The 18,862-nt window shown below is 31.1% G+C and overlaps 1 protein-coding gene across 1 annotated transcript in view; it reads left to right on the plus strand.

Annotated features, from left to right (window-relative positions):
* The window catches only part of qin (tudor domain-containing protein qin), a 255,808-nt gene that overhangs the window by 110,198 nt on the left and 126,748 nt on the right, over nt 1-18,862 (plus strand). The window contains exons 21-23 of the mRNA XM_035358504.2: nt 12,238-12,350; nt 12,469-12,571; nt 14,675-14,910. Coding sequence (XP_035214395.1) covers nt 12,238-12,350; nt 12,469-12,571; nt 14,675-14,910 — 452 coding nt within the window. The remainder of the gene's footprint in view (nt 1-12,237; nt 12,351-12,468; nt 12,572-14,674; nt 14,911-18,862) is intronic.

Here is an 18,862-nt window from a genome sequence, read left to right on the forward strand (position 1 = left end):
TCAAAATATCTATATTAAAAATTACGAAGTAAATCTGAAACCCTTATTTCCTCGAATAAATTCCAGAATGGATTAAGCATGATTTAATTCGCAATAATAAAAGAAAGCATTATCTTTGTTGTTGCGAAGCTTAGTTTCTCTAGATTGGCAACAAATCCGCTATTTTGCCAAGTTTGAAATGTAAATAAACATGTCTGCCATCGCAAAATTCATTAGGCTTAGCTGCACTTAAACAACTTTTAAATTCTTGATAACTCCACAGATATATTGCATGCAGTTTTACTAAAGGCATAAAACCCTTAACCAGAAGATAAGAACAACATAATTCAATCATTTTTAAAGCAAAAAATGCACAATTTGCAAACATATAAGACTAAATAACCTGAGCCGAGTAACAGAGTGGATACATATATACGTTATTTATGTAGTCAAAAGTCTTTATTCAGACTGGTCGGGACTTCGGCAATTCTGGAGTATCGATTTTTCTTGATTATAGATCATCAGTTTAAATTTGGTAAGACTGCATGCAGAAATTATAAAATTAAAAATATGAAACTGTAATTTATGAAATAAAGAGCAATTATGATCTAAAGGATATCAAAATTTACAAAATAAAACCTTAATATTTATTTGTTTACTTTATTAAACATTTCTTTCAACATGCGCATGCGTAAAGCATACATTACGCATAGTCGAAATTAGAAAATTGCAACCAGAAAACTATTTGATTTGTATTCGTGATATTTATAATGACAAGGAATTTTATTTAAATCATATCAAAGGACTACATCAAGATGAAATACTACATTTAGTAAGGAATTATAAGCCGAATAAAATAAAAACATCTGCCCTGAAGATAAGGATAGTGCTGACAGATCAACTTCCAGTTCATTGCGAGCCATGATGCCCCCCCCCCCCCGCGCGCAGCGCAGCGTGAAATTGATAAATAGATTTCGGAATGGTTAGAGAAACAAAGGATATGCATTTATCCATTTTTTGCAGCAATTCGTTTTTTATTTGATGGACATCGAAACATACTTTCGTTTTCTAGATCCTTTGGGAGCTCCAGCATCGGAAATTCTATTTGACATAATCGAAAGTTCCAACTTACTTTTATAAAATTGCTCTAACAGTCTGCAAAAAATAATAAACCGGATCCAATTCGAAGATTAAGGAACAACGCAATCTACAACATTAACTGAAATAGATAATTAGATAATTTTAGCTGTGCTTATACTGTCTGTTATACATTAAACGTGCATGCGTAAAAGTATTATGCACATGTGTACACGCATATGCGCATGCATAAAGGTATTACACGCATGCGTCAATGCATTATGTGTTGATGCATGCGCAGAAAGCTTGTAGCTTTGAGGTCCGGATTATAGATCATTCCGGATTAATGATTTTTGACCGTATGCTTTTTAGTGCGGCCGATTGCAACCAAAAAACGAGGTGCACATCTACATTTTATAGTTCTAGATACAAAATTTGAACGTTCTGAGGCTGCTCGTTTTTGAGTTATGCGAAACGTACATACGTACGTACGCACAGAAGCCACAAAAAATTCTCCTTAGAATTTGTTTTAAATGAGTTTTATAATTTTTTTGGTTAAAAAGAGTCCTTTATTCTGTCCTTACTTGTGGAGTTCACGCAAAAACATCATTAAATTGCATTGGATAGCGGTCAAAATTGATATTTGAGTGGAAATAGAATACCAAAATTTTTCACGATTACCATACTTCCCTTTTACTTCGACAAGGAAGTAAAAATGAATATTTAATCTGCCTTCGTCTTCAATTTCCTATTCATTATGGATCAACACTTCTACGCCATCACAATTTCTGCTAGTCATTACTTCTATGTTTGTTTTTATCACATATATATAATCGAAATCGAAATTGAAAAGCTACAAGTAATGTGACGTAAGACCTATTTGGTCTTAAAAATTTTTTGCGCAAAATGCTGCAAAAATATGAAATAATAGGAATAAATATTGTAGTGAGCTTGCTAAAAAGTTACCAGGAGCTGTGGCTTCATGAAATAGTACAACGCAGTATTTTTTAAAATATTAACATAGAAGTAATTTTTTAAAAAATACTAACATGGAAAAGTGAAAAAACAGCTTACACGCGAAATAAAACTGTAAAAATCAATGTTGGAAAACGTGAATGCACAAAAAAACTAATCTGATCGTTGTGATATGTGAAAAGTTAATACATATAAAAAAAAATAGCGACGGAACAAGTTAAAACAAAATTAAAATATAATAATTAAAACATAAATTGCAAAAATTATAAAAATTACAAAGCAGAAAATGCTAAATTAGCCCAGTTGGACTTCTAACCGGGCTTTTCAAGGGAAAAATAGTTGAATGTCAAACTAAGTTAACACCATTACGCGTTTTGCCGAAACAAATAGCGGTTTGCTATTAGTCAAATAATACAATAACATACGGGCTGGTCCTGCTAGCTTAAAGAAGAAGAAAACCTTTATAAACTTTATGCTACTGAAATCAAATTAAAATGAAATTAAATACTAATGAAAACAAATGTCGTGGGTCTTGCTAGGACCAAGAAAAAGATTTTAAGAAACACAAAAAAAAAAAAAAAAAAAAACAGACCTGTGGCTGAGCCGACCTCTGGATCGCGAAACATATTTGAAAAGGGGTGTAATCCCCTCTGTGTCTTACAAAGCCATCCCTCTCGTCGTGTGACGTAGGCGGGTGAAACAATGCCATTCCGTATCGGCCAATGCGATTAGATTGTACTATGGCGGGAACTCTTATCTCCCCTTGTTAAAGATTGGTTGAGAGACTCGAAAAGACATGGAAAGAATTTAAAATGGCTTACGGTCAAGTTGTTAGAAGAACAAAACAGCTTCAAAATCTGAAAATGGCTAATTCAGCTAAGATTGCTCATCATGGCCACAAAAGTAAGAGTAAAATGGAAAAAAGTCATTTGTTAATAAAAGTCGTAATTCTTCAAGCTAGAGGGCGATCAAGCTACAGTGAAAAATGAAAAGGCCCGATTTGTTAATAAAAGTAGAATTTTGGCCATCTAAGTAATTCAAAACTATTAAAACAATAGTATTAAAGTATTGTGCCAAAATCTTTGGAGAAAAGAAAATGTAGTGACGAGAATTATCTGTACATTTTTACATTAGATTATCTGAATCAGCCATCCACTTTATACCGTCCCATTGGGCTTTAAGTATAAAATTTCATTATCTAAAAATTGGTAAGGCTAATGCCAGCTTTTTTTAAGGTATTTTTAATTATTTTATGAGGGATTAGGTTATTTTTCAAAATTGTCACGAAGTAAAGTATTTCTTCTTGAAAGTGTTCTGTTGTATTACATATTCTTTTTATTCTAAGTAGCTGCGAAAAAATTGTGTTAATGATGATTCTTTTGAAAATATTAGAATTCCAGTTGGTTAACTTTAGTGTAGAAAAAGTGAATTCTCTTCTCTTGTCGTAAACTTTTATAAAATTGTAATCAATAATATTTATGTCAAGATAGACTAAGTTATTTTGCACCGTATTTGTATTATTTAGTTTTGCAGTTAGCAAGTGGGGTAGATATTAGCAGCAACACACTAAAGGAGGGGAAGCTTTTATCGCAAAATTGCAAGAAAGAACAAGGAACAATAATGCAGTTGAAAGATGAAATACATACGATACAATGGGAGGATCAATAAATAAAAAAAATAAAATAAAAATAAAAATACTAATGAAAAGGCGAAACAAAGCTAATATCACAAAAATACAAGGGGGTTTTGTTTAATATATAAATACTATAAGCTGCTACACAATGTTTGTAACAAAATGAATGCAAAATGCCGATTTATGCAAGAAACAAATAGTTAAACATCAATTTTGAGTATAAATTAAAACTATTAATCAGTACATGTAATTCTAAATTCAGTTTGAAAACAAATAAAAACTGATTAGAATATACAGTCATAAGTCGTTAATTCGGACACCCATAATCCGGAATGATCTATAATCCGGACCTCAAAGCTACAAACTTTCTGCACATGCGTCAAGTTGACGCATGTGCGCAAGACCTTTACGGCTGCGAATATGCATGTGCGCATGCCCAAAAATACGTTTACGCATGAGCGTTTAATGTATAACGAACGGTATAAGCTAAGCTAAAATTATCTAATTCAGTTAATGTTGCAGATTGCGTTGTTCCTTAATCTTCGAATTGGATCCGGCTTATTATTTTTTGAAGACTGTTAGAGCAATTTTATAAAATTAAGCTTGAACTTTCGATTATGTCAAATAGAATTTCCGATATATATTTACTAATATGTAAAGGATCTACAAAGTGAAAGTATGTTTCGAAGTCCATTAAACAAAAGTGGAATTGCTGGAAAAAATGGATAAAGGCATATCCTTTGTTTATCTAACCATTCCGAAATCTGTTTATCAATTTCATGCTGCTCTGCGGGAGCGGGGGGGACGCCGCAACGCACAATGAACTGGAAATTGATCTGTCAGCACTATCCTTATCTTCAGGGCAGATGTTTTTATTTTATTTGGCTTATAATTCCTTACTAAGTGTAGTATTTCATCTCGATATACTCCGTCTTTGATATGATTTAAATCAAATTCCTCGTCATTATAATTCGCTTCCGATAGCGAAGAAAATAATGTAAAGAAATAAATATTAAGCTTTTTTCTTTTTGTAAATTTTGATACCCTTTAAATCATAATTGTTCTTTATTTCATAAATTACGGTTTCATATTTTTAATTTTACAATTTCTGCATGCCATCTTACCAGATTTAAACTGATGATCTATAATACGGAAAAATCGATAATCCGGAATCGCTGAAGTCCCGACGGGTCTGGATTAACGACTTTTGACTGTATACAGATTTTAAGCATACATAGGAGGTATTTGCTGCTAAGATGTATATCAGGGTTAAAAGTTAATATTCCACCATTCGACAATTACTTAGTTACGGAATCTCACCATCCGGTGTTTTCCTAGTTTAGTGAGAAGACACAACAGAAAAGACAAAATATTTCTTTGTATTATTACCTAGCCTCTTATCCAAAAATTAACAAAAGCGACCTCCAAAGGAAAGATTTCAAAATAGTAATAGTTTCCCTTTACAATGGCATCTGAAAGGGGGGAGTAGAAGTGCATTTGGATTACCCTTCCTCTTAAGTGAAATCTTTCCGACCTCTTCAGTCTTTTAAAGGTTAAATTTGCACCATTAATTGCCTGAGCCACCTTAAGTATTCTATTTGGTGTGTAGACTGCATTAACTTAATTTGAGTTTAACTTCATCTGATGCTATTTTAAATATTTGCAAGTGGCATCTATAGCAAGGTTTATCTATAGGATAGGTAGTGTTTTCAATTAATTTAAAAGGTTAAATAAAAAGGTTATTTCAACCATCTTACAACTTTGTCATTGCTTCAGACTAAAGGGATAACTCACTTTTCAGTCTAGTAGCATCTTTAGGATTTTGAGTTAAGCTTCTAGATATAGTGGAACCATACACATGGTCACTTATCACGTAAGTTGGTAAGCTCAAAAGTGAAGATAATGTGATATGTTTAATCAGAAATGCATACTGAACAAATTTTTTAAATTTCTTGAAAAACCTTGAACTTTTTTTTTTATTAATTTGACCAACTCCTTTACATAACTAATGAGGATAGCTAATTTTGTTATACTGTCACTAGATTCAGAAGAATGTATTTTCATTTGGGAATAAATTTTTGCTTTGTGAGACATGTCTCAATTCTAGAGATTTTAATTTGCAAAATTGGAATTTTTTTGATTATTTCAGATAGTATATTTCTTGGAGTGAAAGGAAATTTGACATATGCATTTATATTTTTATTTAATGTGGTCACATTTAAATATACGTTATTATACTTTAAATTTCTTAAATTGGCAATACTTACTTATCAACAATTTTGTTTTTCATAAAACTTGGTATAAAGTAGTCTTCATTAATCTTTGAATAAAACCTTCTGAACTTAATATTTTGACATCATTTTTCTTTTGATATTATTATTTTCATCTTGCCTACATCTTTCTCTCTCATTATTTAGAAATTTTTTGAGAAGGTGAATTCATTTATTTTTAATTTCTTTAAACATAAATGTGAATAGGTCCCAATATACTCAAAAATTTAGAAGACAATAGTTATTGAATGTCATCCTGTGTCATAAAGTGTATTAATATTTTCATTTTTATGTTATTCATATATAGTAACATAAACATAATGTAATGAATGATTTCAAATCTATGCTCCATAGAGCCCTTAGGACTCTGCATGTATTTCTTATGGCTCATTCCCTGCTTCAGGAAAATAAAATAAATAAAAATTGAATGAAATTTAAAAGTAGGCAAAAATTGGAATCAAAATGCAAAATTTGGAAATTACGCTTAAAATGAGAACATTCACCAAGTAGAATTTAGTGTACTAGCAGACAATGTTTTGCCATTTTTTGGAAATTCGCCATTCTAGAGACTTCTTGAGACTTAGCCTGATGTAAATCCAGATTGTTAGTTGATTTGGAATCACTTCATGGGAAATGTTCATAATGATAATATTGTGATTTTTTTAGCTATTTTTGTGTGGTGTTCAGTTGTATAGCAGGTAAGTATTCATTAATTAAAGTGATCTATCTTTATTACAGTATACACTCATGTAATGTCCCAACTTGTTTACTAAAATTACATCACTAAAATGCAGGTGTGGTCATTACATGGGTCGTCAACATTTTGGCGATTTGAAGATTGGTTTCTATGGAACATTTTTTAAATTCCGAGATTTGGAAATTTTTGACGACATTTTTAGATCATTCTAACAGTGATAAATTTCATTAAAATAATGGTAATATATTGGAATTATATTTAAGAAATAACATTAAAATAAAACATTTTTATTTTTCACTTTCATATTATAAAGTTCCATTTTGGCCATATATTATACAATGTTTTGAATCTGAAAAATAAGCAAGGTATAATGCTGTAAAGCACAATTTACGAAACAGTTTTTAGCAGAAGCAAAATAGCTATGAACCTTAGAGTATTTTAACTGAGTTATAACCCCTGAAACTCTACACGAAGCTATGACACTAACTGCGTCAGACAGAACTCAGCTAACTTTCAAAACTTACTAACTGTGTCTACATCAGGTCTTTCAGGTTTTTGTTCTGATCAGCAGGTCTCTCTCTAGGCGAGCAGGAGTGGTGACAACAGCCAGTCTTTTGTTAAGAATCATGCTGATTATGATTTTAATGCTCATTTTAACCTATGCTGCTTTACATAAAATGTACTTACTATTTACTGAACTTCTAGACTGAGCAAGTATGTGACAAAATGAGACTTACTTTTCTTCTTCCATATATTTCCAGTTATTATAAGTGTAAAATATTTTAATGCTACTTGATAAATTTCATAATATTTATTTTATTCTCAGATGTATTAATAATTATGTTAATTAAGCTATGTTTAATAATAATGCATCCTACTTACGAATCTCTTTTATTTTTAGGATAGTAGTAAAAAGTGAAGTTCAGGCATAGATATCATATTTTTAATTGAATTTATTCAGTTCCCATTTGCTCATAGGTCCTCAAATTTTTTTTCTTTAATGGTCCGTAAAAGTACTTTAATTCCCTTGTGCAGAAATGTGTACGAACCCTGTGTTTAATAGCTACCTAAAATTTACAAATTCACTTTCTCCCATCCACATATATGATACAAATTACCCCGTTTATGTTATCAACACTCGGCATGTGTTAGTTCACACAAGAGCACAATGTAGAGGCACAAAGTAACCAACACTTGCAATTTTAATATTTACTTTTACACAAATTAAATAAACATTGGCTCTTTTAATATCTTGCACACATTATTTAAAAAAAAAAAAAAATGTGTTCTGACACACTGTATGAAAATCCATTTCGTTTCATCATTCGGCGTAACCAGCCTTCACTCACCTTGAATTGCGATGTAGGAATGTCTTCTTCTCGTTCCGCAGCAAGCACTCTTATTTAGCACATTTATTATGTTACTGCATACCCTTGAGCATGTATATCATGCACATATGAAACTACTTTTTTTTCCCTACGTTCGGAAATTTACATTTCAAATCACGAAACACAAGTCTTGTTTTGTTCTTTTTCACCAGTTGATCACGCTCTTTTCTCCAACTGCGCACACACTTTTCGTCCACCTTATATATTCTTGCTGCTGTTCTTTTTCCATTTTCTTCAAATTCTGTGACTTTTAGTTTAAAAGCCGCTGTATAGCTGCTGTATTTTCCCATTTCAAGCATGCTACTTGCTAAGTACCATGAATTTCAAATGATACTATGAATGAAAAGATAAAGCTTGAAATATGCTCCAAGGAGGAAGGAGGGGAAATTAATTTCATTACAAAACAGTATTTCGTCCTGAAAGCCGGTGTGGTGAAACCTCTTTGGACTGCCTGTTCATTTATTATCGTGTATGGATTGCTGGCATCCATTATCACTGAATGACAGCTGCACTAGAATGCAAGGAAAGTCTGTGCTTTCAATCCTGGTGCCAACAAAGACAAAACAAATGCATATTCTTCCTTTAAAGATGTTTATTGACTAATGTTGCTGACTAAAGGGAAAAAGGCAATGTTAAAAAATTTTTTTTTTTTTTAAAGAAAAAAATTCTGTAGTTTTTGGAGTGCGGGTCAGTCTTTTTTTTACATAAATGTTATCAGTAAAGTTGGGTTGCGGCCATTCCATGAACGTGGACATTACACAAGTGTATATGGTATTAAATATTGAAGAATCTGCATGTATATAAGTAAAATATAAAATATGAAACAACTTAATTGGAATCAATTGGCAGTAGACCTATAAATTCATAAATTTTTATTAAGTGATTCCCTATTTCAAAGATACGATTTGCACCATTTTGCGTCACTCTGTAGCATGTTATGTCATTCTTTCCCTGCAATTTCTGTACACTCTGAAATCTTTAGCCCAATTCCTGCTCAGGATTAACACAAAGACTTTCTGGCTATAAATATGATTGCTATTAGTATGGATTGCTTTTCTCACCTGCTCTTGCTTGAGTAAACCACGTCTCTCATTTTGCCTTCTTTCTTGTCTAAAATGTAAACTGCGTATATTGAAATTGTGGGGTGCGTTTACCATCCCAAGTGTGGTATCAATTTAAACAAAAATGTATCTGTGAATAATTCTTCTTATTCAAAGTAAAAACTCTTTTAACCATCAAGCCAGTTGTGATTTTTATAGCGGTCATGATCTACAGAAAAGTCTTCTTTCCCATGACTAAAGTGAATTGGTTTAATGTTTGAAATTTGTTTATTTATCTTTGAATTTTAATCAACAAAGATGTTGATTTAAAAGAAATCCACTACCCGAAATAAAATATTTTTATCTTCCAAGTGCTAGTATGCTGCCATTTGATAAAGCAGAAGCAATTTTTTTTTTCAAATTTAATTTGTCAGTCAATAATTAACAAACTAAGTTATTTAAAAGCATTTCTTCATCTCGTATTATTAATTAGTAGTTGAATGTTTGAAATTACATTAACTAAAATCAGTATTTATTAATGTAGTGAAATATCTGATTCGGGCATTATTTATTCTCTGATCTCTCTGACTCTGACATTATTTAATGAACCCTCTAACTGCTCAACTTTTTAAAAATCAAAATCGTTTCAAGAATTGAGTATTTTTTATTACAGATTTCAAATCTACCTGTATTTTCACCAAGATTTAGCTGCATGTGTGAAATAAGGTAGAAGTCTGTAGGAGCGATGTTCAAGCTAAATGGTGGGTATGGCAGAAGATCCCATTCGAGTCCATACAGAGTTCAGCTGCTAAATGCAGACACATGTGGTCTTGCATTATCTTGATGGAACATGACCTTTTTGCACCAAACTTCAGTTCAACATTTTCCCCTGATAGCAGAGTCAACATGGACTATCATCTCACTGTACACCTTACCCTCAAGAGTTTTTACGCATTTCAGCTATTCTTTGTGGGTAATACCATGGCAACCGCACCAGATTTTTTTATTAGTCAAACTGAACTTTGCAACTTTGCTGATGGCCTCACTGGGTGCAGACCAAACTCTTTTCGGCCTGTGTTGATGAAGTAAATCCACTTCTCATCACGTGATGATCTGGTCCAGAATTTTGTCCTTGTGTTAATATCTGTACAGATTAGTGGAGGCACGAACACATCTCTCCTTATCTGCTCGTGCAGCACCCAGCAATTGAAGTTATATGTCAAGTTTATGCGATGCATTGTCTGACTAATGAACATGGCACTAATGTCTAACTCTTCAGCAAGCTTTGAGTGGTTGCATACTGATCTTGCAAAACTTCCACAAGTTCTTGCAGGTGGAGCTCATCACCATCAGTTAGCAGACCACAGCACTCTGTTCTTGAATGTCATAGTCCTTGTTTAACTTTTGGTACTTAAACTTTATAATGTCATATGATACAGCATTAGTGCCTAAAGCTGTGCGCATGATTTGGTGACATTCTGTAACTGACTTTTTGCAACAGAGCTGCATATAAATGATGGTTCTAATCTGGTAGTGGGATAGTTCCATTTCAGACACTTTGTACACAATAATAATGATATTTTTTTACATATTTCACAACACAGTGTTATAAAGCAAGTCTCTCTCTTTCAAATGCCAAAAATCATTAGACAAAATATGATTAACCATACCAATACAAACTATTTGCTTTAAGGGTCAAATAATGCTTAAATCCCAGATGCAAAGGTGTAGCTTGTTAATTCAGTAATAAAATAAACCTTCCCCCTCCAAAAAAATCTTAAGGGTTTTTTTTTTTTTTTTTTTTTTTTTTTTTTTTTTTTTTTTTTTAAAGGGAACCAAACATTCAGAATAAAGACTTAATGTCATCATGTCTAGCATCAGGATTCATGAATGAATATGGAAAAATATTCAGGCACATCTCAAAACTTTGAAAGACTCATTTGAACTTTGGTAGTCAGATGAAATCAAAATAATTGAGTGTTTATTGCAAACAAAAAACTGTCCAATTTAATGGAATACAAGGTCCTCAGAGATTTGACATCTCACCACAAACTAAGAATTTTGTATCAAACTAATATCTGCCACAGTTTTGGCTGCATACAGGAGGAATGCAGATCTTGTCTGAGAAAGTAAAATTAATGCTGCTACCTTTCTCAACTGTAAATCCTAATAAATCAAGATCAGCATATAAAAGTACCAAAACAACATACAGAATCTGTGTCAATGCAGAACAAGCCATTTATCTGTGATTGTCAGTGGTAAACCTAAAATAAAACTGCACAAAAAAGCAACCATGGGTTTCTCATTAAAGCTTTTGCATATTGTTATGTTTTAATTTTGGCTTAGAGCACATTATAATTTCAGAACAGTAAAATTAAATGGTAATTGTCATCTGTAAAGCGTTAAAAAATTTCATTTAACAAGTAATGAATGAATATAAATTTTAATTGAACTGCATGTAATGATTAACTTACTTGAACCAAATTTAAAATGACCTTAAATGCTGTCAGCAATAGTGTAAATTATCTGTTCTGACACATATTAGTTTGATTTATCAACCTTTGAAAGAACCTTTACTTTGTCAATATCACATTGAGAATAAATTAAGATATTTTGGTAATTTTTAAAAATTTAAAATATAATTTCCTTTGATGGATGTTACACAACTATTTAGGTATCTTCTTTCTTTAAATTCCTTTACTGTCTGTATCTTTTTCTATCCCTGTAATACTTTTCTTTAACATCATTAACTTGTAAGACATGGGATAAGCCTAAGGAGACTCTATTAGAGCAGTTAATTCTGAAAATGGCTTTATGAGTCAAAATGTTTGAGAATCGCTGATGTAAATATTGCTTTACATAGAGGTATGCATTATTTGATGTGGTAAAAGCTTAAGAACTTAGAAATATAAAAATAAAAATTCAATGACATCTGGAAAATTTGCTGTTATGTAATAGCTGTATTAAAACTTGAGATTTTAATCAGTTTTTATTATTATTATTATTATTATTAAATGCAAAGTTTTATGTTTCTGTAATAAGACGGAAAAGCTCTGGATATGTTATTTAAACTTTATTATTTACGTATTGTGAAACCACATTTTGAAAATTTTGCATAAAGAAGCTTCGTAAATTTCAACATTCTAACTTTGCTGTAATTTTTTGCTTCGTTTTTCAGGTAAACAGCATGTGGAACCTCAATACATGCCCCCAGAACCTCTACGTGCGAATGTGAATATCTCTGCAATTATCAGTCATGTAGAAAGTCCTTCACATTTTTATGTTCAACAGGTAAAACATGTTTAGGAAATATGCTTATTAAACTTTGTAAACATTCAATTTAAGGTATTTTGCTGAAAATTATTGTTTTTTAAATTTTAATAGTCATTTGTTCTTTTATAAATTTTAGATGTCTACAGCATCTTATTTATCATCATTAATTTTTGAAATGAATGAAGTTTATAATAATCAATTGAATCCTATTTTATTTGGAATTTTTGCTCCTCGTATTGGTAAGTGTCTTATACGTTAAAAATCTAATGAAATTATTTTTGTTACTGCTGTTTAAATTGTTTTAAGACTTCAGGGATTAAAAATGTGCATGTTATAATATCAAGGTATTTTAGTGTGAAGTGTCTTTAAACGTGCATTTTCTAACCAACTTTAATGCATATTTTAAAATAGGCATGATTTCTTAAATTGTGTTTTGGATGCAAACATTTTTAAATTTCTACTTATTAGAATAAATTGATCAATCTATGGCTGATTCTTTAACTTTTAAAATTTTTAAAAAATTATAAAGCATTGCGCATTCAAAAATATATTTACTTATTTATTTATTTTTTATTTTGGAATCTAAAACTGTAAGAAACTCCATTCTCAGAGAATCCCATTCACAGAATAAAATTTTCAGTAATTGAGTGTGTCTTCCTTATTTCATGTATGTAAAATGTATATAAGGTATTATTAACTTTATTCTAAGACATTTTGTCAGAAATTTTGGTCTTAAACTTTTGAGTATGGAGCAGTATTACACTGATTGTTTTGTATGATTAGGACTCTACTAATATGATATATATTGAGGGCAGAAATTTTTTTCACATAACATAACTTACATCAGTTGGAGCATTTGCATATAGCCTGCAGTATATATCAGCTAGTATCTTCAGAATCTCTCTTCTATTCTTTAATAATCTAGAAGGTTTCATTGTAATTTGTTCATGCCTTGCATGGCTGTATTTGAAGTTTTAAATAAAAAAATAATAATAATATTTATGCTTCTTAAATTTATGGCAATGCTTATTTTTGAATACTTAGTATAAATATAAATTAAAAATATTAAAAGTGATTTAACATATATATTTGTTGCTAGTTTTGTAGTTAGAATTATTTAGATTTATAATAAAAATTCTGTAGGGACAATAGGAGAAAATTATTGTCACAGAGATTATATTTATTATATTTTCTCAGGTTGTATATTAGAAAAATAAAATTAAGAAAAAATGCTTTCTATAAAAGCAATAAAATAATAATTAAGAATGATTCATTTAATTTGAAATAACATGTTTAAAAAAATGCTTGAATATGATTTGACTTAAAATCATTTATATCAGTACAAATTGCAGTGCATCTGGAGTATTTGTTTACAAGTTATAATGCAGTTTCTATGTCACGATTTAATACATTTAGTATTGGAAGATTGTAAAAGTCATTAGGTTTTTTTTTTATGCTGGAAACATGAAAAATGTGCAGTGCTGTTCCTGGGATTCAAACCTGGACCTCTTGAATATGTGCTGAGTGTGCTCATGAAGGCATGCAGAAAGAAGGGAGAAAATACCTTATATACTCCCCCTTTAAAGGGCAACTAGGGATTAGGGGACCCAATTGCCAAATCCTTCATCCACCACCCTTTAGTTCGGGCACCACTGAAGAGTCATTAGATTATTTTAAAGCAGGAGTACCTGAAAAATTAGCAATGCCCTCACCGGGACTCGAAGCTGGACTTCTTGAATACACACAGAGTGTGATACCATTATACCACGAAAGCATGCAGAAGGGAGGGAGAAAATATAAGGTCTTTAGCAGACACATCTGCTAGTAAATATAAATACCCCTTTTTTTCAAAATATTTTTATAGTAATATCTGCTTTCAAATTGTAGAATTCCATTTAATGTTTATAATTGCACATTTCCAAAACAAGTATGAAATTGCTGGTTCTATTAATTAAATTAATTAAATCAATTCTGGGAAATTCTGCTCAAACTGTGTAATATAGCAGTAACTATATTTTAAAATTGTTGCATTTAGTCAGAATGCTATGTACAGATTCTAAGAAGTTAACTCTTTTTTAAATTCGATATTAACTTTAGGTGTTTATTTCAGAAGAGTTATAAATCCTCCCCTTTGAAAGATAGTTATAAAAATGTTGAATGCTTATATACTATAACAGTAACCTTCAGTTTTCTGTCTGTGTATCAATCTTTATAGAAGTAATGTATCTTTTAATAATAAATTTTGATATTATTGTTATTAGCTTCCTTTCTATTTGTAAATTGATAATATGTCCTTTCAGTACACAATTGTTCTTTTAATCATGTATCTGTGTTTTTGATAGGTATGATATGTGCTGCTCAGTTTAGTTTAGACCATCAGTGGTATCGTGCTCAAGTGATAGGTTTACCTGGTGGAGCAAAGGTAAAAGTAAGATATGTAGATTTTGGGAACACTGAAGTTATTCACCACAAGTTTCTCCGGAAACTTCTGAACAAATTTAGTAAACTTAATATTCAAGCAATACCTTGTAAATTAGCTGATGTGACGTATAATCAAGAAAAAGCATGGAGTCAACAAGTATGTTACCCATTTGTCATTTAAAGTTTTTTTCCATTTTCACATTATGGTAACAACTATATTTTTAAAAATTAGAATGTCGTGAAAGTACTTGTGTTACCTATTAGTATGTACATAAATAAATGTATGTATATGTAGGATAAAAAATATGCGAGATGAAACAATAACTTTAATTTATAGTAGTTGCTTAATTTTGCAATTTAACTTTGTAATTGCTTTTTATCCAAAAAAATAGTAATATTCTTATAATAAATCATGAACTGTATCATTTCAAAATTTATCTATATCCTATGATTCTTACACAGTGCTATTTATGGAGGCACATACTTAACATTTCAGCCAATAAAAATTTCAGAAACTTAAAATTAATCAATCAAAATAATGCTAAACCAAAGTCAGATTATTCTGAATCAGGCTTTCATCTTTAACACGTCACATTCCCTCAGTGCTGCTGATTTTCTAATGCTTGCTGCTTCAAATGTTTTTCTAAAATCTATAAGGTGATGATGTTAATTTAAAAATATATAAGCTGTTGATAAGGCATTGATGAAGTTCTTCAGGAACAGGTATGCTTTTTGCGCTATTTTACCTGCATATGTCAACAGTAAAAGAAATATTTAATGGCTTTCAATGACTATTACTATCTACATGCATTAACTTTTAAATTGTTGTACAGTCAAAAGTCTTTAATCCGGACGTCCATAATCAGGAACTCAAAGCTACAAACATTCTGCGCATGCGTAAACGCATAATACCTTTATGCATGCACATGTGTGTTTATGCATGCGCATAGTACCTTTACGCATGTGCGTTTAATGTATAATGAACGGTATAAGCTAAGCTAAAATTATCTAATTATCTATTTCAGTTAATGTTGTAGATTGCGTTGTTCCTTAATCTTTGATTTCAGTCGAGCTTATTATTTTTTTTGCAGACTGTTAGAGCAATTTTATAAAAGTAAGCTTGAACTTTCGATTATGTCAAAAAGAATTTCCGATTCTGGAGCTGCCAAAGGATCTACAAAGCGAAAGCATGTTTCGATGTCCATCAAACAAAAAGTGAAATTGCTGCGAAAAATGGATAAAGGCATATCCTTTGTTTCTCTAACCATTTCGAAATCTGTTTATCAATTTCACGCTGCTCTGCCGGGGGGGGGGGGACGTCGCGGCGCGCAATGAACTGGAAGTTGATCTGTCAGCACTATCCTTATCTTCAGGGCAGATGTTTTTATTTTATCCGGCTTATAATGCCTTATTAAATGTAGTATTTCATCTCGATGTACTCCGTCTTTGATATGATTTAAATCAAATTCCTCGTCATTTTAAATATCACGAATACACATCAAATAGTTTTCTGGTTGCAATTTTCTAATTTCGACTATGCGTAATGTATGCTTTATGCATGCGCACGTTGAAAGAAATGTTTAATAAAGTAAACAAAAAAATATTAAGCTTTTTTTCTTGTAAATTTTGATACCCTTTAGATCATAATTGCTCTTTATTTCATAAATTTTTAATTTTATAATTTCTGCATGCCATTTTACCAGATTTAAATTGATGATCTATAATCCAGAAAAACCGATAATCCGGAATCGCCTGACAAGTCCGGATTAAAGACTTTTGACTGTATATATATATGCAGATAAACAGACACTTGATTTTCTTCTTTCTCTGATTCCTTAGTCACAAGTTGTTATAAAAGTTTCAATAACTCTATGGCTGCTAGATTTTTTTAAATCAAAATCGCTTCAAGACTTGAATTTTTTTTTTATTACAAATTTAAATCTGCTTGCATTCGAGTGTTAAAATATGTAGCACATTTTTGTAAACAAGATTTTTTTTAAAAGTAGGTTTTGTATACAAGGACGGGCTTTTATAAAAACCATTTTTAAGAGTAATCATATGAGGACAAAAATTCTGAAAATTAACCCTGATTAAATTTTGATTTACTTTATAGAATAATAATTTTCTAAAACCCATTAAAATACAAATGCAAATGTAAACTATGTATATTAATAAATGTATTTTATATTTCAAAAATTACACGAGAAATTAAGTTTAGTGTGGTAAATTTCAAAGCAAGGCTCCAACCCAAAGTCATATTTTATATTCTTTGAATTAAATTTTTTTTTCTTGGCTAATTTTCTTGGCAGTTGTAGTTTTTAGGAACAAACAGCACATGAGGCATTTTTATTATAGGATTATGAAGTATGTGGCTTGCAAAATGACAAGCTGTCAATCTTAAAGTGCTAAGAGTTAAACTAGTCTTCCAGGTATATCACATATACCATGTAACTCCATATATAAATATGAAATTTTAGGTGACAATACCATTTGTTGATCAAAACATGATTCTGTTTAAATATTATAGTAAATGCCTTATCGACAATTAAACCCAGAAAAATGGATACATTTTTAAATGAAGGGAAAAGGTGCACACCTGTGAAAAATCATGGACTAAGCTAATTGTGTTACTTTCATATTGCCTGTGAAAATCATGGAATAAGCAGTCAGGGGGATAAAACCATTATTTCCTGCAAGAGCAGCAATTATGTTTATTTCATGCAGCAGCCATAATGGTAGCCAGCTGCAATGCTGTGGGTATGAATCCCTGAGACAAAATTTATATAGTACCTTTGCTATGTTGGGGCACTTAAAATACTGTTGAACCAACAGCCCTTTTTAGATGCTTGGTGGTAGAGTAAACCTCAAATCCATTTTTTGGGCTGTTTTCCATTAAAATTAGGATGGAGCTTTCTCTTTTTCATAGATATAATTCAATTGCCTGATGTGGTGCACGTTGGGTAATATTTTTGGCAGTGAGACTGCAACATGGTTTATGAGTTTTGGCCATTTTTGAAGAATGCATTAAATCGTAAGTGTCTAGCCATTTGAAACAGCATATATTTCTTGGAAAGTATTATGCTACAGTGAAATTTTCTACTTCTAAAAGGTTTAAAACTTTTGTTTTGTTTGTATTAACATTTATTGCTACAGTTCAGAAAATAGCATTTCAACAGTGATAGTGGGATATATATATTCCACTATATGTATGCATGGACTTAGTTTTTGGAATGAAGAAATTTTTATATAACAACACATGTATATGGCCTAAACATTCATATTAACTGCATGCTATATATGAATATGAACCAAGTTTTGTTTTGGGCAGAAAAGGCAAGATGTTTCTCGATATTTTTTATTTTGCCATTTTGCACTTTCCCAGATGCATTTTATATTCTGTGTGAGCATGTTAGTTTCAGGATCAATGAAATTGTATTTGTGGCATATATTTAATAATGAATATAACCAGATTATTTCATTTCTTCAATCTTATACTCCTTTGAATTGTCCGAAAAAATTGTCAGTCCATTTTTAATGTTTTTTTTTTTTTTTTTAATTTTTTTAATTTTATTTTATTCATTACTACCAGCATTGTGATCAGGGAGCACAAGAAGAAATGTTTTATGTTTATGTCTTTGTGTTTTATAACAGATATCCCAGTATCCATTGTTAGGGGAGTATTATTCCAGCTTTGTTTTGAAGTTTTGTGACTATGCTTTCATCGACCTCCACAGTGAAATCTCTGCTGCCAGTTTTCTCATTTTTTTTTTTCCCCTTTTAAAGGCGTATATCTCCAATAGATGATTATTCCAATCAACAATAATTTTGTCTCCCATTCGTAGTTGCTTTTGGCTGAATTTGACCTAGGTTAGCTTGTTACACTATCAAAGCTGTTGTATATGGGTCCGTGACACTTAGCCAACGGGATACTTAACCGACACCAATTAGCCGACAGGACATTCAGCCAACAGGACTTTTAACCGACACGGACACATAGCCGACATGGACACTTAGCCGACAGGACATTTAGCCGACACAGACAGTTAGCCGACAATATATTTAACGTGATATTTAAAATGACGAGGAATTTGATTTAAATCATATCAAAG

Source organism: Stegodyphus dumicola, chromosome 7 (genome assembly GCF_044657685.1).
Source record: "Stegodyphus dumicola isolate Sdum_Otavi_A_Nest chromosome 7, ASM4465768v1".
Lineage (NCBI taxonomy): Eukaryota > Metazoa > Arthropoda > Arachnida > Araneae > Eresidae > Stegodyphus > Stegodyphus dumicola.